We start from the raw sequence: 23069 nt of genomic DNA, 5'->3' as shown, positions 1-23069 counted from the left end.
CTCTTATAAATTATGAATCCTAAGTACTTCATTTCAGAAGGCGATGGATAGAAAGTTACTTCAAAGAGCCTTACTTTCAGACACTCACTTCCAACGAGTGATATTCACTCATCATCAGTGACCGAGATGCGCATGCGCGAAACTGGGTGACGTCACAAGCTCGGCTGTGAAGCGAAGAATACAAGAGCGAAAATTCGAAGTGCGGTTTAGTTTCCTTCAGCACTCGTGGAGATAGTTGCTTTGGGACGAATCAGAGACAAGCAGTGGAATACCGGTTTGGAATTTCGCGCTCTTTTAGTTCAACAGACTCGCTGCTCAGTGATTCCTGTTTTTGGAGAAAATTTTATTCATGAATTAGGAAAATTATCTTACTTTTTTATAAATTTTGGATTTTTTTACTTTTTATTCTGTCATACACTGTTTTTAAAAACAAAAAAAGTTTTTGACAGACTACCAATTATATATTCTAAAATGCATCCGGGATTGCAATATTAAGTACCAATTAAAAGCAAGGATATAAACTATCTATAAACATTAATTTGTTTCTAATCACCGTAAAGCTGTTGTTTGGTTATATTTATGAAACATGCTTCTGTTAATAGAAGTGAAGGACATTAAGTGGTGAAATTTCCTTTATTTGATAAGAAATCATGATAAATTTCAAAAGATTTTTTGTGATTCTGCTTCTGGGTTTCGAAGGTAAGTAATTTCTCTACATCTATAATATTATTTTTTTATAATTATTGATTATTCAATTCATATCAATTTTCAAAATTATTTGAGGAACCGAAACACAAATGTGAGGATTAACTATAATGCCATGCACAAATAACTAATTCATAAATCATTGAAATAACATTCCCTTCTTTTCGTTGCTGATATCTAAATTTAAATATATACCCTTGATTAGTTCATTATTCTAAATAGAAATATAATTGCTATAAATTATTATTTTTATTTTTATTTTTTTGAAACTGAAAAGAGTAAATATAATATGTTTTTTGGTGTTTAATTTCTTCCAAATTGAAATTGATTTTTTTATAAGAACTAAATATGTTGTTTAGTTTCTTTTATTTATAAATTTATCTTTTCTGTTTTATTCAGGTTATACAATTTAGAGGCATTTTTTTTTGTAAAAAACAAATAGGCTTTTTATAGAGGATAAATTCGGTTGATTATTTCAACTGCATTTTACAAGAATAACTTTTCTAGAAAACTGTATGAAGTTCTTATATTTCAAAAAGATAAAGACGAATATAACATTTAAAAAAAACTTTATCGATATTTTAAAACACATAAATATTGTAAATCTGATCCTGAGTTCGTCTTCAATTTGATTGACTCTAGACATAAAAAACTATTAAAGCATTTTTTTTTATATTAAGTATTGTTAAATTACATTTGGTTTCTTTTAAAATATCTAAATTGTTTTTTTAATAAAGGAACATGTGCAAAAAATATATTTTCAGACAGAATGTTGTTTCGAATCAACAGAGTAAACTCATTTATTGTTTCTAGTTGAAAATGTTTAAAAACTTTTAACAAAATAGTTTCCTCAAACAATAAATGGAAGATATTAAAAGAAAAATATTTATTATTTTGATGTCAACAATATGCGAAAAAACTTTAACGAGTGTTTCATATTTATAATAAATGATTTGAACCTGAAGCGCTGCTTTCAGTTGAAATCGAGGTGAATCTTCGATGAAGTTTTGCAAGAAATGCGTGTTTGTTTTAAAGTAATTGTGAAAATTTAATTTATTTCTAAAATCAAAAAGGTTTTATTTATTCAAAAAAAAGTGTTGTCGTACTAAAAATAATAAATAATGCTCCCATTCTTCTAGTTAGCAGTTTTGATACTTTTAAAAAGTGAACTGGCACCAATTATTCAAAAAACAATTTGTCTGCATTTTTTTATTGTTCATTTTATACTTGTGTTGATACAATTAAGCATTCATTCTACGGGAAAGAAGTTAAAAGAATATTCTACCTTCATTTTGAATGAGTAAAAAAATATTTAGAAGTGGAATAAAAAATAACGAATTTTGAAATAAAATTATTGGTAAATTAATGTTAACGCATCAAATTCGTCAAAATAATATACAATACTTCAATCCTATCTTCAACCATCTCAAGTCTTCACCATTGCTCTTTGCTAAGAAATACAATATTTCTTACAATATATTTGTAATAGGTAATAACAATCATAAATTAAATAGCTTAACCAAAGGTTTAATTGCTTTTAAATACAAACTGTAGTAGAAAATTAAATGGGTTTTTTTTCTCCATAGGTGTATTTTCTGAAAAGTTAATTTCTTTTATATTATCTATAGTTTATAACATTCAAGCAAGTTGTTTATTTTTTCTATTTCCTTTTATCATTTAACGTTGCGCCTTTTAAAATTGTCAAAAAAATTGCATGATATGCAAAATTTTATTATTCATCAACATATTATGATTATATTTTTTAAATATTAAATTGTAAATAATTGGCTCAGTAAATTCGAATAAGTATGAGCAAAGCCGTGTGCTGATAGTTCTTATAGTCCCATAATTCTTATATGAAATATATATATATATATATATATATATATATATATATATATATATATATATAAATGATTATAGCTCATAATTTAAAAATTTTATATTTTTTATCGTTAAATGGATTCATTTATTAATTAGCTGTTCGAAGTTGAGATATTTTTCCAAAGAATTTTGCGGGTTTGCAGGGAAAGAAAATTGACCTTGATAGCCACCTTATTTTTTGCAGTTAATGAGATATACACTGAGGCGTTAAATTAACTTTCTGTTTTCAGTACAATGTTTTATGATGTTTATTTTCCCTTTAAATTGTAATTCAATCGAAGTAAAAATGAAGCTACATCTTTTTTTTTTTTCGAAATGTCTTTGATGCTGAGCTCATTTCATTTTTTTCTTTAATGCGTTTTATTTACTCAAAAGCAATAAAAAGTATATTTCGTCTTAAGAGAATACGCAATTTTTATCGACAACATAATTTATAAGTTTACTAAGAAATCATCAAAATATTTTTATTTTTTCATTCAGTAATATAAAGAATCATTTTCAAAGAATCAGAATGTTAAAAAAGAGAAGAAAAGATAAACAACTAAAAATGTAAACTGTCTCGTTTAAAATAAATAAATAATATTGAAAAAAATTAAGGGTATAATTCTATAAAAAATGAATTGAGGTAGGTCTGAAATAAAAAAAAAAATCTTAAGTTCTTCCTACTGTTTCAAAAATAATTTTTTTTTCCTGTTCTGTTATTCTCCGACTGTTTGAAATTAACCTTTATTCTGAAATTGCTTGATGATTTCATACCTTACTTTTCAAAAAATGAATGAAAACTCTTTAAAATTTATAACAATGTTTGGAAACGAAAATAAAAACTCATGAAATTAAAATTCTTGATATAACATAATATAAATTCATGATAAACATTGGAAAATGCATCATCAGCGGAATTTAGTTTCGCATTGACATCCTCCAATAAGAAAGCATATGTTTCGCCACATCATATTTATTGCCATTATAGAACATTTTTTAAATATTTTTCCTTTTGAATTTCACTATTTAAAGTTATACTGTCTTTTCAAAATTATCGTTTTAGAACCTTTGATTGACATATCTATTGTATTGCGACATTTTAGTTTCATTCAAAATAGTTGTTGGAAACCAGATTCCTATTAACAAAAAATTTACATGGATTAAGAAAATTTGAAAATCATGAACTATATGCTTAAATATGAACCAAAAAGAAAAATAATACAAAATGTTAAAGTGAATATTTGATCAAAATCCTTAAAAAATGCATTTTCTGAATGCATTGTGATTATAATAAGGGCTCATTTTTAGAAGTTTCCAATTAAATCATTATTACAATACTTATTTATATATCAAATCAAATCAGCAAAACATTAAGCATTTCCTTACTTTAAAGGTTTTGTAGGTGATTTTTTAGACCCTAATATTTTATCCAAATATAAACATTAATTTAAAATTTATAGAACTTACTTTAGAACTTACCAATAGCTATATCTAAAAACATTTAATCCATTAATCAAGTTAAGAAAACATGGATGATAATATTATTCTATACAAACTTAATATACTAATAACTTATATAGTCCATTTTATGTCTTTGAAAAATGATAAAATTTTGATTTTTATAAAAACATGTTTGCATATATAGGAGACTATGTATACACTGCATCAAATAATTATACCTCATATTAACATTTAGCCTTCACAAAAGCATTCGAAACTTTTAAGTAAATATAATGAAAATATTGTGACGTAAGAAACACGTATAGTTTTCAGGCCATTAACGAACAGTATTTATAGTAAATTAAATATTATTTTAAACAGCAATAGAATTGAAAATCCGACAAGATTAATTCATGTTTATGGCCATAATTTTGTAAAAAATTAACCTATATAATGGAGGAGATATGAAAAATAAAAAGTTAATCTCCTATTGAATAAGTTATACTGACGCTGCTCAACCCTTTAAAGGGCCATTTTTTTCTAGTCATATTATGTTAAAATATTTTTAGGCTTGAAATTAGAATAAGAAAAGGGATTCATTTAGCTTATTAGATAAATTTAATTTGATTAATTAATTAATTTGGTTAATTAATAATTGAGTAATAAATCAAGATACATCATTTTGTGTGAGATAAAGAACTAAAGCATCTAAGTGTCTGTCTTTCTAAAAAAATGTCAAAACTTATGCCGACCTACATAAATGCATACAAAGATTGATAAATTTGGTGGGGAGCATATTTCCCACGGCCCTAGAAAGGGTTAACTTTGCTTGAAACATTTTTTTAATCATAGCCCGACCCTTTTACAAAAAGCCATATTTTTTAAAAATCTGAAACATAAAATTATGTGAGATATAACCCCAATTATTTTATTACATTACAAAATTAATATAGGCTATTCAAGCATCTTTAAGATTACGCTTTTATACAATTACCGTTACGTCGGACTTTTTTATGTATCGCCCCAAAATCTGAAGCAATTTATATTTCATCAAATCTTGTTGCGATATTAATCATAATCTAAGCTTCTGCCTATTCATCTTAGATAAATAATGGCGTCTACAAATGATGCTATTTGTTGGAGGCAGTCTCTCTCTTCATTTCTCAAGCGGGGTATATTTCTTATCCTCTGTCGAAAGACAGTTTTTCTTTTTTTAGGCAGACTCTCAACAACAGGTACTTTTTAACGAACGCAAAGTACAATTTGTTTTCTTGCTCCCTTATTTATATACTGAGCCAGACATATAGATCAGATGCGAAACATTTTTAATAACTAATGCCCTCAGATATTTTTTCACATTTATTCTTAGATATTGAAATATTAGTTCGGAAAGGTTTTAGTTTAATTAAGGATACAGATGCAAATGCACAGAAGCACGTTATGATAAATAGGAAAAAAATATCTAGATACATTTCTTAATTGCCAAAAGAAATCTCCGAAAAAATATAAAATTTTGTTAGCCGCTTTTAACCTTTATATTATCAGTATTGTAATTCTTAACAACAGATTACAGCTGCAAAAATGGTAAGGCGGTTACTTGAAGTAAAATAATTGACAATGTTATTTCAATTTTTTTAAATTTATAATTTTAACAGAAAGTATTATTTTTTTTCTGAGAAGATTAGGAAATTTGAGTCTGAAATTTTTCATTCAATTTTAAAGCAAACGGGATTTCTTTATATTTAATGGCAAACTTAAAATACCGAATTTAAATATTGGAACAATTTTAAGGAAATTTTTTTCACCTAGTTTTAAAGAAATTGTCACATTTACGTTCTCCTTATAAAATTATTTATTAATATTTTAAATCCTCATTTATGGTTTTCCTATTATTTTTATCTTTCTTTAGGAATTGCTACATATTTATCATTAGAAATTGTTTTCTTTCAGGTAAAAAGAAAATTAAAAATAAAAAAAGATGTATAAAATTAAATTCATAATGAAATATTAGAAAAACATTATTATGCTATTCTCCTATTTATCTTGTAAAAATTTCCCTTCCAAAACATAGTATCAAATAAACAATACAAATTTTATATGCGCAGACAAAAAAAAAAGTTTTTAAAACGAATTCCAGACATAGAATTCTGGAAATTTTTTCTAGCCATCATTAAATTCAGAAACAGAAGTTTATTTCTTGTGCTTATCAAATTCAAGTTGGTTGATTCTCTTTTTTTCTTTCTTATCTTAATTTCATTCTTTTCATTCAGAATTCAAAAAATGATAGCACAAAATTTAAAAGAATATTAATTTCAGTGATTTTATTTTATTCTTACAAATCCTGATATATATTTTTTATTTGACAATATTTAGCATTCATATCATAACTTTTCTTCCTGAACTGAAAGAATTCGAGTTGAATATTTAAAAAACAGTGGATTTTTTTTTTTTTTTTTGTAGTTTCTCAAATATGACAAGTATCACTTTTTAAATGATTAACAAAAATTTATATTTTTTGAAAGAAGGTTTAATAATTCAAAACACATTGTTTGAAAGAAAGGCATTTTTTATTCTTTTACACAGTAACATTTTAAGTGAACTTTAGAAAAATGTATGCAGTTTCAATTTTTTTCGCATACTCCATCAATTCTTCCAGAAAAACTCAACGCTATTGTATCTACGCCAATCATAACATCAATTTAAATTTTTAGTGAAAATAATGTATACTTATATTCTGATATTATGAAATAATTCTTCTTTGGAATTTCTGTAAAATCAATTGTTACACAAAAATTTTTGAAAATTTTGACTTGAATGGAGCGATTTTTGTTATTTTTCAAATATTTTTGTTTTGTTCTTATATAAATTTAAATAGCATTGATAAAAAGTAGTAGTGCTATTTTATCTATGTGAAATCCACCTTGACTTAAAAGAAAAATTTTTTAAAGCCTGTTTGCCGTAATTTTTATTTGTATAGACACCAACAAGCTTTCAGAATTTCAAAACCGATTCAGCCTAAGTAGCATTTCAGAAGATGGATTTGGATACATCCGATTCAAACTTTGTTATGCATTTCCAATTCCAACGAAACCCCACAATAACGACAACAACAACAAAAAGAAATGGAATATTCCGTCCTCATTTCTCGCTACATTTTTTAGAATAACTTAGGAAAAAGGAAGACTATTTTCCTACCCCAAGTCTTTGTTGCGAAACATCCCAACTACGTCCCAGAGTTGCCATTCGCTTCGAATCAAACTTCGTCGATTCAAAAAGTTGAAGGAAAAGAAAACAAATCTTTTAACTCCCCCACTAGTGAAATCTTCACGTCTGCTTCCATCAGATGTTCCCTCTTTCCTTCCAGAAATACTCACTCCAAGCTTCGAAACAGCATTCTATTGACCAAGCTCTTCTTCTCAGCTTTCTCTGAAGAGCTTAAGGCAAGGACTATTTCTAAACGTGATCTGGAGGTTTAATGCTTTCAGGGCTTTGTTTGATGGGCCCCTGAGCTGTGAGACGAATACAAAATCTCCCTTTTCCGAAAGCTGATCTTAATGTGTCCTGGAAATCTCCTGAAATCTTTATTGTGCCTTCAGCTTCAAGCCAGAGAAGTCATGCTCGTTTCGGTCCTGTTTGTTTATGGCTATGTTACTACAAGTAAGTATGACATCTGTTATTTCTTTCTCTAACTATATGTGTTCTGACGGATCAGTGTTGTAAATGCTTTATAGTGAGTTTTATCCTTGAATTCAGTGCTGGTGATAATATTTCACTGTAAAGCTGAGTTGGCGAGCATGTCTTAACATATTGCGTGCGAAATTTGCGCATAAATGTACCGAAAAGTTCTGTTGAAAGTTTCGAAATTGTTAAGAGTTTTGAATTTATCAATATCACATAATAAGTTTCAAAATCTGTTTGGTTTTATTGTCAATAATACTTACATATATTTATTTGTAAAATTATTTTTTATTGAATTTATAATAGATTGTAGTTTTATTACTCAGATGAAGAAATTATTTGCATACATTACGTTTCATATGTCACAGTTTCACACACTCTGCTCTTAAGTAGAGGGGAAACTTGAAATGATGAAAATAATTAAATTAATTTACGTATTTGTAAGATTTGATTTAGTGATAGGAGATACAATAAAGCATGGAGCGCTCTTACTACCAAAGATGCTAATCCAACCAAAAAAGTAAAATAAATTAGAATAATTCAAATGCCATTTTTTACAATTCATGCTATATTAAACAAAATATGTCAAATAAACATTTATTTGCTCTCCTGTTTTGTTAAAATTGAACATTTAGTCCCTTTTCTAAAGTTGAAGACGTAAGCTTTATAAAAACATTTCATGTCTTCTCACTACAAATCTGTATCTATGCCTATATCTATACCTATCATCTATACCTATGCCTATACCTATACCTATATCTATATATCTATATTATACAAAAATATATCAAGGAAATTTTTTTAAAAATTATGCTTAATTGAAACTGATTGCTGAATATAAAAATATCAAAATCCAGCTATTATGAATATATATTTAGTTGTTATAACCTGAAAAATATTCAAGCACTACTACAATTAATTAATCAGGAATTTATATGCAAATAGGAAATATTAGAATATTGTTTAACATTGAAATAATACAAGCAATTAATATTAAACCATTATTAAATAGCATAGCCTATGAACTTTCACGAAAAGATTGAGAAGTGAGTTCTATACATCCCAACATAAAAGTTTATGTAATATCCATATAACTGATACATGCTAGATTGTCATGAATAACAATTAATTTACAATAATATATAGTTACACTCTAAAATTGTATAAATTTTCAAAACTTACATGCAATTTTAGTAGGATATTTTCTATTCACCCTAGTGTAAATATTACATAGTCACATAAAATTTTCAGAAATAACTTTCTTCATGTTTTTATGAATAAAATCTTTCTTTTTATAGCGCATAATATTTCCGCAGCTTATTTTACTGAAGTAACATGAAGGAATAATTCGTTTATTTGACAATTAATGTGCAAATAGTTATAATTAACAATAGACTGACATTAAAGAATAAAAATAAATCTACCGTCAAAGAACGATATAACTTAACAGAAAATAACTCGTTTTATTTACAGGAAAAGAATTTGATGAAATTTCTTTGCTTGGTTCCAAAACTAAAATAAATGCTATAGCAAAATAAATTATTTGTTATTTAGGGCATTACCTATTTATTCAAACGTTTGAAAGTGTTTATTCATTTATTTGCAGTGTTTATTTTGTGATAAAAAAAGAAAGTATGTAAGAATAAAATGACATGTTTTTGTGGTTAGCTAAATTTAATGCATATTTGATGTATGTTAGAAAATATTTTCTACTAATTTAAAGCAAATTAATTATTGATTATCAACATTATGCAGATTTTACAAATAAAAGATTATTTTCAATTGAAATCAGATTGTATAACAAGAAATACATTTCTATATTAATCATAATCTATAGAAATAAAATATGTTCTAATTCTTCTATTGAATATCGATACTAATATCAATGTAGAAAGAACATTACAACCCTCGCTGCTCAATTACTTTTACAGATAAAACCTTTTTCCAGTCTTTCGTGACACGAAAAAAAATAATCTACTATCATGATGTCATTAAGCCACCTAAAAGGTAGAATCAGCTTTTATCCCATGTTCAGTCCAAAGAAAATATTCAATATGGTTTTTTCAGATTTCCACCCTCATTTTTTAAAAAGGCTCGAAACAAACCAGAAATGAAGCAGATTAAAAATGAAGCTTTCGTTTATTTCAAATATTTTATTATAATTCAAAGTTGAATGCTGAAAGATTAAAATAACTGTTCCTTTGATGTGTTTAACTGTTTCAGAAAATGACGATATAACACCATCTGATGCTTTTTACGATTTATATTGTAATATATTTATATTATTTTTATTTTGTAGACCAAATTTCAATGAAATATGCTAATAACATATTCTTCTTTTATATTGCTTTAAATACTTTGTAGACATATTTAATTCTAATCAGAAAACTAAATTATGCTGAATGAATTATATAAAAAAAGAATTAATTTGATAATTATCATTCCCATTATACATAAATATATTTTCTTGTAATATATAAAATTAATTCAGTTCTTTTCTTTACATGGTATCTAAAATCAACCTATATAACCAAATTTCTTGAGGCATCTAGGAAGCGAATGCCAATAATATTTAATATATTTATTATTTACCATTTTACTATCCTAAATTTTGTTTAAAATTGTAATAGTACATCGGGTATAGAGGGAAAAAAATATAAAATAGCAATGCAACGTATAAGATTTTATGTCCTCCGCGTAAGGTCTAATGGAATATGAATTTTCGCATAATAAGAGAGTAGTGCATACTGCAAATTGGAATCAACAATGTAGATAAATTGGTAACCACAACAGAGTTACTCGTGCCTTTTGCCTACCTCCTGTCTTTGGAATGGAAGTAAGAGGACCCTACAACACGGCATTACATTTAATAAATGAAGAGTCTTCTTACTTGTACTACTACCGTTTAACTACAAATATCTATTGCATTGATAGGTACAATTATATATATGATGGAATATACCGGAGATCCCAAAAATGACAAATGGAGTTTGAAAGTCAATAAAAAAAGGCGGAAGACGATTGAAATGCATCCTTTGTGGTCTTACGTTTAGTAAATGGGGCAAATTTATCCCACCATATTTCAAATTTTAAGATTGACAGCGAAAGGGGGTGCCGCAGACAGTTTGGAACAGGTGTAGTTAAAACGAAGTGCTTGAAATCCAGAATTTTTTGCTTCAAACTGTGCCATATTGTTGCTGCAAATGGAGTTAATATTTAAAACACTGTTGTTTAATTTTTTGCAATAGCACTTGCAACTTTTTCACATCGTTTTTAGTGCTTCCTATTTTGCAGCGCCACCTTTCGGTTGCAATGTTAACTAAATTTGCGGTTTTGTGGAATAAAAATTCTGAAACATAAAGCCATAAACGATACTTTTCTATTGCATTTTGTCTTTTCTTTCATTCATTTTTCAAAATTCGTCAGTCATTTTTGGGACACCAAGTAAATAACAGACTTTTGAGTACTCGAAATAAGTGTTAGTACTGATCTCTCTTAGAACTGACTTGAAATTGTACCTCTTTATATGTTGTTGTACCTACGATTGTTTAATTTTGCTGTACATAATAGTTGCACATAATTATTTAATTTGTACCAGATATTTCATTTATTGCATAATTATTTTTGGTTATTTAATTCCATCATCAAGTCCCGAGCAACTTTCAGTCTTTATATTTGCGAAACTTATTGCAACAGCATTTTATTGTGAAAATAACTTTTTTCTGTATTATTGACACACTTCTGAAGTTGAAAAACAAAATTTTGGAATACCAGGAGTATAAGAGAAAATAATATTCAAATTTTTATATATATAGAAGCATGATTATAGTACTCTCTGCTGCCAAAAGTTTATTTGTATTCCTTTCCTATTCCCCCGACATTAAAATACTAATGTTAGATAGAACAAGAAATGTTTTTTTTAATTATTAATTTAAAATGACATTAATGTATAAAAATAGCACAAAATTTAAAGATAATTTGTCTTGTTAATGCAAGGCATTTTTTTAAATGTTTCACATAGTTCCTTAGGTTCATGGGAGCTTAGTTTCCTTAATGGATAAAGATACCAACAGCTGTAGAACTAATATAATAAATAAGAAAAGCCCTATTTCACATACATTGAATGTAATTTCGAAAAAAGTTTAGAAAATCCAACTAAATGTTTTCGTTAAAATTTAGTGAACTTTAAAAAAATTTATAGCTTATTTCAAGACAGATAATTTTGTGTTGCCAAAATCAAATATCTCTAGACTAACCACAGAAAAAAAAAATATTGAAAACGAGAAATTTGTAATAACTTATTCATTCAAACTTCTTCAGCAACGAATATGTTTGTGCCATAATATTGAAAAAGATGGATTAAATTCAATATTTTTCTTGTTATATTAATAATACTAAGAGATTAGGTTGGACCCTCAGCATGTTAAGACTACAAATAATAAAATATTTAGCTTACTTAAATTCTCATTTATTTTGCATTGGAAGTAAATGAGCGAATACTTCTATAATTTTTTTATTTACGGAAAATACAAATTATATTCAGATAATATATTTATTCGCTTAAAATATTTTGCTTTCAAATTTTGGATCAACCTCAGTAAAAATATACTTATTTTTCTTTCGCTTCTATCTATCTATTTGTGAACGACATAATTGAAAAAATACAACAAAATGAAAGAAAATATTCGAAGGTGATTTCAGAGCGTACTTGAGATTGCATTTGATATTACAAATCTCTGGGAGGCTCCCTCAATTTTGAAATGAACTATATAACTAAAAACTGTATGGAAAAAATGTTACATTAATTTATATAAAATTGTAAAGTCATATTGAATTTGGAATATTTTGACATATGTCATTGTTTGCATTGTTTCAATTTGAAGTCACATAAATGCGACAACATATTATATATATATATATATATATATATATAACCAAATTAGTAAAAATAGAAATCAGTACAAAAAGAATAAAAAAAAAATGAAAAGAAATGATGAATCCGGCCTGAAGACTTTCTGAAAGGTCACCCTCAGGCAGGGATTCAAACAAGGGATTTTTTTTCTGTGAGGGGTCTGACTTTCGTTCAATATGGACCCCTCGCCACCCAAAAATCCCCTGAAATTGGGGAATTCCCAAATCGAATTTTTTCGTGTCACGAGGGGTCAATATTTTTGGACGAAATTCAGACCCCTCACAGAAAAAAAATTCATTGTTCGAATCCGTGCCTGAGGGTGACGCTTGAGAAAGTTTTCAGGCCGGATTCAATATTTCTTTACATTTTTTTATACTTTTTATTTATATTAACTTAATATTTTTACCAACTTGGTTAAGTTCATCTGTTTTAGTAGTAGCAGCATTAGCGCTCTCTAAATACACTTGCATCTTTTTTTTAATTTTTTAAAATCTTTTTAGTTTGATTCAGAAATAATTTTTTAAATTAAATTTCATAATGTTTGTATTTTTTATTAATTTCACACACACACACATATTATATATATATATATATATATATATATATATATATATATATATATATATATATATATATATATATATATATATATATAAGCTACTTTGTTTCAGAATTTAGAGAAAGTTTTGGGCAAATTACTTCCTTAGATTTTCTGTAAACACATGTTGCAATTTTTTATAATAATAATTTATGATATTATTTTATTTAATATTCAATAAAATTTACCATATTACTAACATTCTTAAATATAGTATAATATATGCGTGCTACTAAAGAATATCATTTTTCTAAGCTATGAATTTTCGCGACATCAAAGAAATATTTCAATCAGCACAAGATATTTCACATCTCCACAGCAATTTTCGATATTCTGAGTGCCGATCCATTTCGTGACGATATCTTGTTAGACGTTTTAAGCTATTAATGATTAAATGATCCAAACCTAATGTTTCTATTTAAGTTTTTGATTAACTATTATAGACATCCTTATTGTAAAGACAATTTAACAATAATGACGTAGGAAGACTACCTTAATTGAATACTCCACAAAATAATGCTGTGATAAAATAAATAAAAAATTATTCCCTAGAAAAAAAATTTGAATGAAAATTACTATTTGGCTGTAGAGCTCTCCAATATGCTTTATATAAGAGGCGGAATCGAAATTTGGAAATGAACGTGATAATGCATAATTTACTCTGTGATAACAATTGATATATTTTAGTGCAAGGAAACAACTTGTTTTGCATCAACTTTTAAGATCATTATTTAAAAAAAAAGCCTAGTTTTATTACTGCCTTCAGATTAGTAATTTTTAATGCTAGATTCGTTCAGGAAAAAAATATTCAACGATAATGTGGCGATGCAGAATTTTGGGATGCTAATAGTTACTTCTAGGAAGAATTACTGGAAATAATTAATTCCAGAAAGAATTGCTGGAAGTATACAAATGATAATAAATTAAAAATTTCCATACGAGTTATTGAACAATCTAAATTAAACAAGGATCCCCATGAAACATTCTGTTTTGGAAGACACACTTTTAATATCTGGTTACCATTTATTAGTAAGACTTTCATATTCTAAAATCAATAAAAACATGCTCGATGTCACCTGTGTTAAGAAATTTAATGGCTTAGCTGACATCTGGATTTTTATTCCATGAAGAACTCGAAATGTCCTTATGTTAGTCAAAATCATGTTTATATAATATTATTCTAGGGAATTTATCAGAAACAAGTATCCGTTGAACGATAAAATTGACAAATAAGAAATGCAACATTTCTGGTAATCTATCAATTTTTCAAGAATTGTGAACCGAATATTATATTTTGTTCTAATATGTATTCCATTTAAAAAGAAATATAGACAAAATAATAAAAATAAACAAAATATTAAAAAAATTCACTATAAATAGTTATTTAAGCATTATTACAAATTTGTATAGGTTATTCTAGATTAATGGACATTTTCTAAAGATTAATTTTTTGAATTTACCTTTTCATAATTGTTCATTATTGATTTAATTATATGCGAAGGCTCATAAAAACATTTTCATCATCATTTTATCATCATTAAAAATGACAATAATTTATTTGCTAAATCATCCATTTTTGATATCTTTCCTATACAATAAGTAAGCTTTCTTTCTAATTTTAATGAGAGAAAACATATGTTTAAACAGATTTAGTCCACATAGCAACTTAGTAAATAATAATTTTAAATTTAAAAAAAATAATACAAATATGAAAAACATAGAAAAGTTACAAAAATAAAAAAAAAATAATTAAAATGTGTTAGAGAAGTGAAAAGTAAAGCTCCCTAAATATTCAAATATTCAACTAAAGATTTATAAATCCACTTCTCACGAGGAAAGGTTTTCTGGATACATGGTATTAAAAATAATATTTAAATTAGAATCTGTAATACTTCTGAAAATACTTTTACAATATAAAAGAAGATATGATATTAATACTTGGGATATCATCAAATACACAGACTATATTTTATATCTTTTCTCAACACGATAAGCTTTTCTCAATTTTTTCTCTGAAAGATGGACAAAGTTATTGGAGACTGAATAATTTTGCAATATTTTTTGTCTTAATATTTTGGATTTGAAAAACCTCCCGATTTCCTTTAGATGTTGAAAATAAGTAACGTTGAATAAAATAAATAGTCAAGAATGTTATAAAACTGCAAAAAATATTTTCTACTGATTAAAAATTCCTACTAGTAACAACTTCTTTGAGAAAGGAAATCGCATTGATAAAATTTAAAGGATCTGTATCAACTCATAGAAGAGATTCAATCAGCGGAATAGTCTTCATTTCAATATTTTTGCTAGGTCTGGAATTTCGGCACAAAAGGACGATGCGATCATATTGCACCTGCTTTCTTTACAACATTTATTATAGAGCTTCAGCTACTTTTGAATGGCAGAGTTATTTATCAAGGAATAAGACCGAGAACTACCTCTACATTTTGGTTCTGAAATGGGAACACCGAATATTGTCGCTGACTTCCATTCCTCGTACTCATTATTATCTTCTTATTATCTTTATCATTATTATTATCTTCTGAAAGGTATTTAAAGGAAAATATCATGTTTCTTTGAACACTAAGTAATGTGCAATGATTAAATATGACGAAACGTCTATACATATTTCAATTATTCTATGGTTTAACTGATAATATAACTGGTGTTACGAAAAGTTGAAGCATAGATAGGATGATAAAATTCCCTTTACTTAAGGGAGCTGACCAAGGATTTCCAACGAATGCTGTCCCTACCTACATTCGTTCTTCAGGTGATAAGTGAACTGAATGCTGTCACGTGATTTGCCACTGGTATTCATTACTTTAAATGCATTTTTCTAAGGATATAGTTTTTTTCTTGGCAAAGTCTTCAAGCATAATGATTTTCTATTAATAATAAAAAAGAATGTATGTGTAAATTGTGTGTTTCTTATGTGCGTTCGTCTGGAATTTATAAAGCAGAATTTTTGATTTAGACTTACCAATTCGGCATTGTTATACTATGGGAAGTGTAAATGTTCACCGAGTTCCAATTTATTTGAAATTATTGTTAAAATTTTAATTGGTAAGAGCTCAACGAAATTTTGAATTTCAAAATCAAAGCATTTAAGATACATTTCAGAAAATGACTTTTGCTTCAAATTATACTGATAAAAATGATTTTCAGTGAGTTCAATGGCATGATGGTATAAAGATTGATAAAAAATATTAAACCATTATATATCTTCCATTGCTAATAAAACGTGATAAAATAATCTTTTATTATTAACCCATTTACTTCGAAAATTAAACATACATTAATTGATATTCGCCAATTTTCTAGCACTTGAAATTTAAAAACATTCAATTATTATATACATATCTACTTATGTTATTAAAGAAGTTTAATGCAGTGGATTCCTTAATCTTACTTTAAAAGTATACAATTGTGCAAAACATGACTTTAAGAAGTTATCTTCTAAGCAAATAGAATTGAAAACCAAATGAATTTTCCCATTTTTTTTTTATTTTTTTTTGCCAAGAATAAAAAATTACTGTACCACAACCCCTCAATTCACATAAATTCTAAAAGAAACATGCCTTTCACCAGAATGCGTCTGATTTCACTTGCAAAATCATCTATGTGCAATGCTAACATTTTTAGAATACATTGCGGAGAACAATTTGAAGAAGATTAAGGTTTCAAAATGTTTTCAATGTTTTTATTTACCATATTTATGATTTGTCTTATATATCTTTTTCAGAAAAGATTCTTCATATGTAAATTAAAATTTTCCCTTCAATTTCCATGCAAAAGATAACTTATTCTACGATGTAACTTTCCAATTCTTTAAGTTTCAATTTTAGAGATCATTTCAAGTATTTTTTGTTCCTTTTTATTTTAGTTTTATTCTCTTCTCAATTTGTTTTAAATATTATTTCCAAATAAAATGATGAAAGATATTAAATAAAATAAATGGAATGAGAATTAGAACTTGAATCATAGTTTGGGGAAAAGATCTTACGTTCTTGAGACAATTCATCTCCTAATTGTACTAGGGCCCACCGATGAAGGATTAATTAAATAACTACTATTTTTCTGTGCTTTTTAATCTATGAATAATATACTACTACTTTTACTATAGTATACCTTATTTTTTACTGTACAAAAGATGTATAGTTTAAACTACCTTATGTTTACAATAAAATACAACGAAATATCGAGGAAAGAAATATCTACTTGAAATATTTTTCTTTTAAGTTACACTGGGCATATGATAAGTTTTCATCATTAACTGAACTTCTAGAAATTGTTTTAGAAAACAAATATATATTATGCATATAAAATAAAAATAGAAGCAATTTCCCTTAAAATGGTTTAGTTAAAAAATAAATAAATGTATTAATATGTAATATTTTATTTAGTATGTTATTTATGATTATGCTACTACTGTAAACATTTTTTGTTTAGCAACATTTCTACATAGATTCTTTATCTCTTAGATATTATATCGGAATAGTTCAACTCGGCCATCAAATATCAACAACATACAAATGTTACGAAATTACTAGCATACAATTTTTTTCCCTTTTACCATTTCAGACGTTTTGAGTAAATGAATTGAAATTCAATAAATGTTTATTCAAACGTTAAGAATAACAGATCTAGAAATTAATTACTGTATGTACAATATAAACTTTCTGAAACTATTATTTTAACATAGCCAAATAAGTTATTCTGTTTAAAATAATTTCAATTTTATATTGAATTATCACTTAGTTAAATAAGCAATAATTAATGATCAATTGCATTTAATATATTTGTATTTTTAATAATAGATAAACATTAGTTAATGATAGTTCTTAGCTTGTAAAAAATTCATTTTTAAATTAGATAATTAGCTTAATAGTTTAATTATTCTTATGTTAAATACACTTCTCTGTCAAATTTTTAAGGGAAATGGAATTTATTAGTAAAATACGTGCGACATTCCCATTGAAATATCAATATCCTTAGCATATAAACTATTGCAGTGCTTAAATTGTATTATATATTCTGATTTCTTAAATAGAGAGTAGAATTTTATTTTTCTTCTTAAGTTAAAAACATAGAAATAATAATACATAATGAAAATTCGAAAGCATGCCATTTACTGCTTTAAGTCCTGTAAAATCCAACGAACAACTGAAATATTGTACAATGTAATTAAAAAAAACATGCATTTGCTAATATTTTTCAAATGCTTTTTAAATAAGTTATATTTTTAGAAGATCTAAAGTTTTTTTAAAGCATGGGCCGATAAAATATAATTTAAAGCAATTCGTTCATATTTGTTTCTATTCAATTTCAATCATAAAAATGTAATTTTCTTGAAATCTATGTATCAATATATCAATAAAGAAACACTGCATCAAAGCCCTCAATGAATGTCCGGATTGTTTGAGGAGTTAATATACAAAAGTGCTCCCTGATTAACCGATAGCTATCAATCAAATATACTCAGACATCCTTTTACAGTTGTCAGAAACTCACTCTGGTCCTCAACTTAACAGATCGACTGTTTCTGATGAATAAAGTACCCCCCCCCCCGATGATTCAAATAATCGTACTTAATAAAACAGTTAGGTGAAGCGGCTCTCATAATCAAACACTTCATAGTTTCGCTGAGCAAATATGGTGGATCAATGTTATGGGAAATTTGTTGTTTAACATAAAATTAGATATTTTGTGGAGTTTCTGCAAGACAACGAAGAATTGATCTCTCCAGACTTAAGTCCTGTATAAATTTTTGGCTCGTTCGTCAATCAAGCCCTTCTCCAAGAAATATTAACTTCATCAGGATTCCTCAACTCATACGCCCCACCGAATACTCATTTTTACATTATTGTATTGTATATAGTTTTATTTTGCGTAGTATATGTAAACTTTACATTTATTTTAATAAATCCTTTCACGTATATCCATCCATGTGCGGTGGAAATTCAAGTATATTCATCCTAGAGATTCCAGGTTCAGAGATATATGTAGCAAAAAGTAGAAGTTTCCCTGAACAAGCGTTTGAAGTCTCTCAGGATTGAGTTGAAATGTTTGATCCATTTTACAAAATATATTTTTCATCAAATTTCTCCAAATATTAATTGCGATCTCCCAACAACAAAAGAATTCAAATTAATTTAACGTTCAATTCGCAGTTCGTATATGTTAATTTTTTTATATCTATTAAAAAGATTTTTTTCGTGATTTCTTGATTTACACAAATGAATTGATGATGATGTCGTGTCCGATTTATCACGGAAAGGGGGTGCAGTAGCTTCTGAGCGTAAAGACCCCTGAGCACCCGAGGGCAGAAGTCTTACTTCTAGCTCATATGAAGATGACACACACACATTCGCTTGCACAACCCCTTTTTACAGGGGGAGCACATTCACACACCTCACAAATAGAACACAGATGAAGAACAACCATGCCCAAACCGGGATTTGAACCAGGGACGCCCAGATCAGGGGAAGATGCGCTAATACAAATGAATTCTAAGCATTAATTTAGGAACACCAAAAAATATACATATGATACTAGTATACTATTGAATATTTCTGAGTATATTTTAACATTTATTTCACTTTTTAAAGCTGTTTAGATGACATTTTGTAGATGATATATTATATATATATAAATTATTTATGATTGAAACTGAAATTTAGGTAACATTCAGTAAACTATTAAATAAAATTGACTAACAGAAATTGCAGGAAGATAATAGAAAACCAAATAAAATCACTCCGCTGTAAAAATAGAGTTTGCCAAACCTTTTAAAATCTCAGCTGATCGAAAGGAAAATTATTTAAGTTTCTGTGTTCATGACAGTCATTATAATAGTAAAGGCATGAACTGTTTCCATGGCTACGCAATTGCTAAAAGTAGTAAATACTTGGAAAACTTTTACGCTCTAATGACAATGTTGGAATGAGTTATACTCAAAAGCAGAACAACATTAAAACACTTCACATTTAGTGAAGATCATCTCATTTTCAGAAAGAAAAATTTCTTACCAAAACTGCAATTAACTTAATGCATATTTAAGATTTAACAGAAATTTTAGAATTAGAAACGCTTAGAAATGTTTTGATTACATGAAAGCTATAGGAACTTTGAGATGTACAGTAAACTGGATGAAAATATCTCATGTCACACACTCATTATTTATTGATATAATTTATTTGCTAATGTTCCAAGTTTATGATTTCTTCTAATAAATATCCAGACACAGTCCATAGTGAATAGGAAAATATGGATAATGGATTTAACTGAATGAGCTTAAGTAATAGTAGCATTAGTTTATAGCTCTATGTTAATAGTTTTATTATAATAGCAATAATGAGAAAATGTAATATTGAACTTGATTCGAATTCAACGATTTAAACTTTTCATTACTTTTCGGAATATCTTCTAAGTGCTCTAAATTTCCATATTATTTCAATATAACATGGATATGAAGAGAATCAGAAATGAAAGAGCTTAATATTTCTGCTTCATTTGTTCTTTCAGTGTGTATTATTTGTGATACGAACACAATTTTTGTTTGAAAATTTTGTCAAATCATATGTATTACAGTTACAATTTCAGAAATAAATAACGAATTAAATATATAAATACATTTAATTAAAATTGTTATTGTTTTTATTCTCTTATTACATAGAATGAAAAATCTCAAAAATTTTATGACTTAATGATATGCAATTTCTCTATTTACAGTATATTTCACTCTCAAAATAATAATCGTTTCTCACAATAATTCATTCTTTTTCATAAATAATGAAATCTATAATAACTTACATTATATTACTTTGTACATTCTGGCAATATGGCATAAATGTTGATCACTTTTCTTTTAACTTTTCTATATGGAATTGCTTTTTATGCAATACATTTAATGGCAATTATTCAAAACTTTATTACAGTATAGTGGGTATTTCGTTTCTTTGAACGATTTTGACAAATAATTTTAAAAAGCAAAATTTATGGAATGAAAATTTCTTGTTTAAACTTATTTGAAAAGAGTATTTTCGTGTGTTGCATTTGAATTTATTTGTATTTCAAAATGTCACATATAAAGAAGTCACGATTGAAGCATATGTTTTTGTACTTTTCTAAGAGAAATATTTCTATTCCATAATTCAAAATTCTTTATAAAAGCATATTAAAATTTCTAAATGCGAATGAAGTAACAGTATTAATAGGAAACGAAAAAAAAAATCATCAATCATTATTTCTAAAAGGAAAGAAGATTCCAAACGGAATCCAGACAAAGCTAATACGGTTTCACATATTTCTGAAGTGAATTCGTTGGTAAAAAGAGAAAACAGAGAAAATTAGTTGCAAAATATTTAAATGCATTTGCATCAAATGCATCAAAACTATAAATAAAAAATAAATAAAGATTCATAATCTAAACATTAAAAAAAAAAAAAAAAAAAAAAAAAAAAACTTATTAGTTTTTTCTGGTGCATTTAGCTCAACACAGAGTAGTTAAAGTTGAGAAGTTGTAAAATAAATGGAAAATCATTGTGGCGTTTGACGATTCATGATTTCACATTACATAAAACAAATTATATCAATACTAATATACGAATAAGGAATACGAAGAAAAAAAAATACAAATTTGGTTCCGTCAATACAAATAAAGTTTCAGTAAGGGTTTAATATTTATAGGAGAGTTCTCTATCAATGGGGAATTAAAAATAAAAAGAGAGTGAAATCATATCATATCACTGACTCCGATCCGCGTCAAAGGCACACGGATAAAAAAAAAATACTGAACGACCGGACCTAAGGGCCATCACCGCCCATGGCACAACCCTTCCTTAAGGAAGCACGTTCCGTCATCGACAGGAGGAATCAGACCTTCACCTTTTCGGGTAAAATCCAAAGTGGCGAGAACCAACCACCATGCAGGAAACTTCTCATCCTCATTTCGAAGTGCCTCCCGGGGGTCAGAGTGAATAAGTGTCGAAATCATTTCAATGAACTGTCAAGGAAATGTTTTACACCCAGAATTAGCAAATTGATCTATCCCAGTCAATCCCTATCTTTATTCCAGTCACTTTTTAAAATAAGTGAAAGTTATAAGCCATACTTTGAAAAGGGCAATTGTATTTCTTGAAGATGACGATTGCTAAAACATTGCAAGGATGTATTACAAAAAATATACATGCAAAGTCTTCTCATATTTTATTTACCGAATGCTGTACTTTTGATCTGATGAAAAGAACTAAGCTTAAATTTCTCACGATTGATAGACTTCGTAACAAAAAAAAAAAAATCATTGTAATAATCCTGGAAATTTTATGGAGAGTCCTTCTTTCATAAATATCACTATACAGACTTATAGTCCAGAAAAGAACCTATAAGCACCATCATTAAAAATAATCTTTGCATTTTAAACCTTAATTATACAACGCTGATTTTTTTTTTATTTTGTAAAAAATAAGTGAATTATTTTTTTATTAATTGGCAATAATACTAATAGAGTACTCACATTGTTGAGGTTTTTCTTAATTGCCTCAAATAATAGTTGTTGTAAATTCCAACTCTTGGAAGTTATATGGATTATAACACTTTCTACGATTTTCTAATTTAGCTTACCTTTTTCTTTTCACTAATTTCTAACGGACCTGTGTCAGTCGATTTTTATATTAGGAAATTAAGAAAAATCTTTGTATGTATTTTGGCTATGAAGATAAACCACACCTCTGATTTGTCAGTTACAAAAGTCAATCAAATTACATTAGTGAATACTATAAATGTTATTTCAGAAATCAGATCATAGTCTTTAATGGCGGGGAAAATTGTCTCGCTATTAATCCCTAGGCGTTGATTAAAATTCTAAAT

The 23069-nt window shown here is 27.0% G+C and overlaps 1 protein-coding gene across 4 annotated transcripts in view; it reads left to right on the top strand.

Moving 5' to 3' along the window:
- Positions 1-260: 260 nt before the first annotated feature.
- LOC129981662 (cell adhesion molecule Dscam2-like) overlaps positions 261-23069 on the top strand; it is a 391964-nt gene continuing 369155 nt past the window's right edge. For 3 of the 4 annotated variants that reach the window (XM_056092594.1, XM_056092593.1, XM_056092596.1), the window contains exons 1-2: positions 612-699; positions 7497-7668. In XM_056092594.1, the coding sequence (XP_055948569.1) occupies positions 7566-7668 (103 nt within the window). In that variant the 5' untranslated portion in view covers positions 612-699; positions 7497-7565. Of the gene's footprint in view, positions 700-7496; positions 7669-23069 lie in introns of all 4 variants that reach the window. The other variant, XM_056092595.1, reaches the window with a different exon arrangement.

Source organism: Argiope bruennichi, chromosome 8 (assembly GCF_947563725.1).
Source record: "Argiope bruennichi chromosome 8, qqArgBrue1.1, whole genome shotgun sequence".
In the NCBI taxonomy this organism is placed as follows: domain Eukaryota; kingdom Metazoa; phylum Arthropoda; class Arachnida; order Araneae; family Araneidae; genus Argiope; species Argiope bruennichi.
Note: the sequence above shows the minus strand (reverse complement) of the source record. Positions and strands in the feature narration are given on the sequence as shown.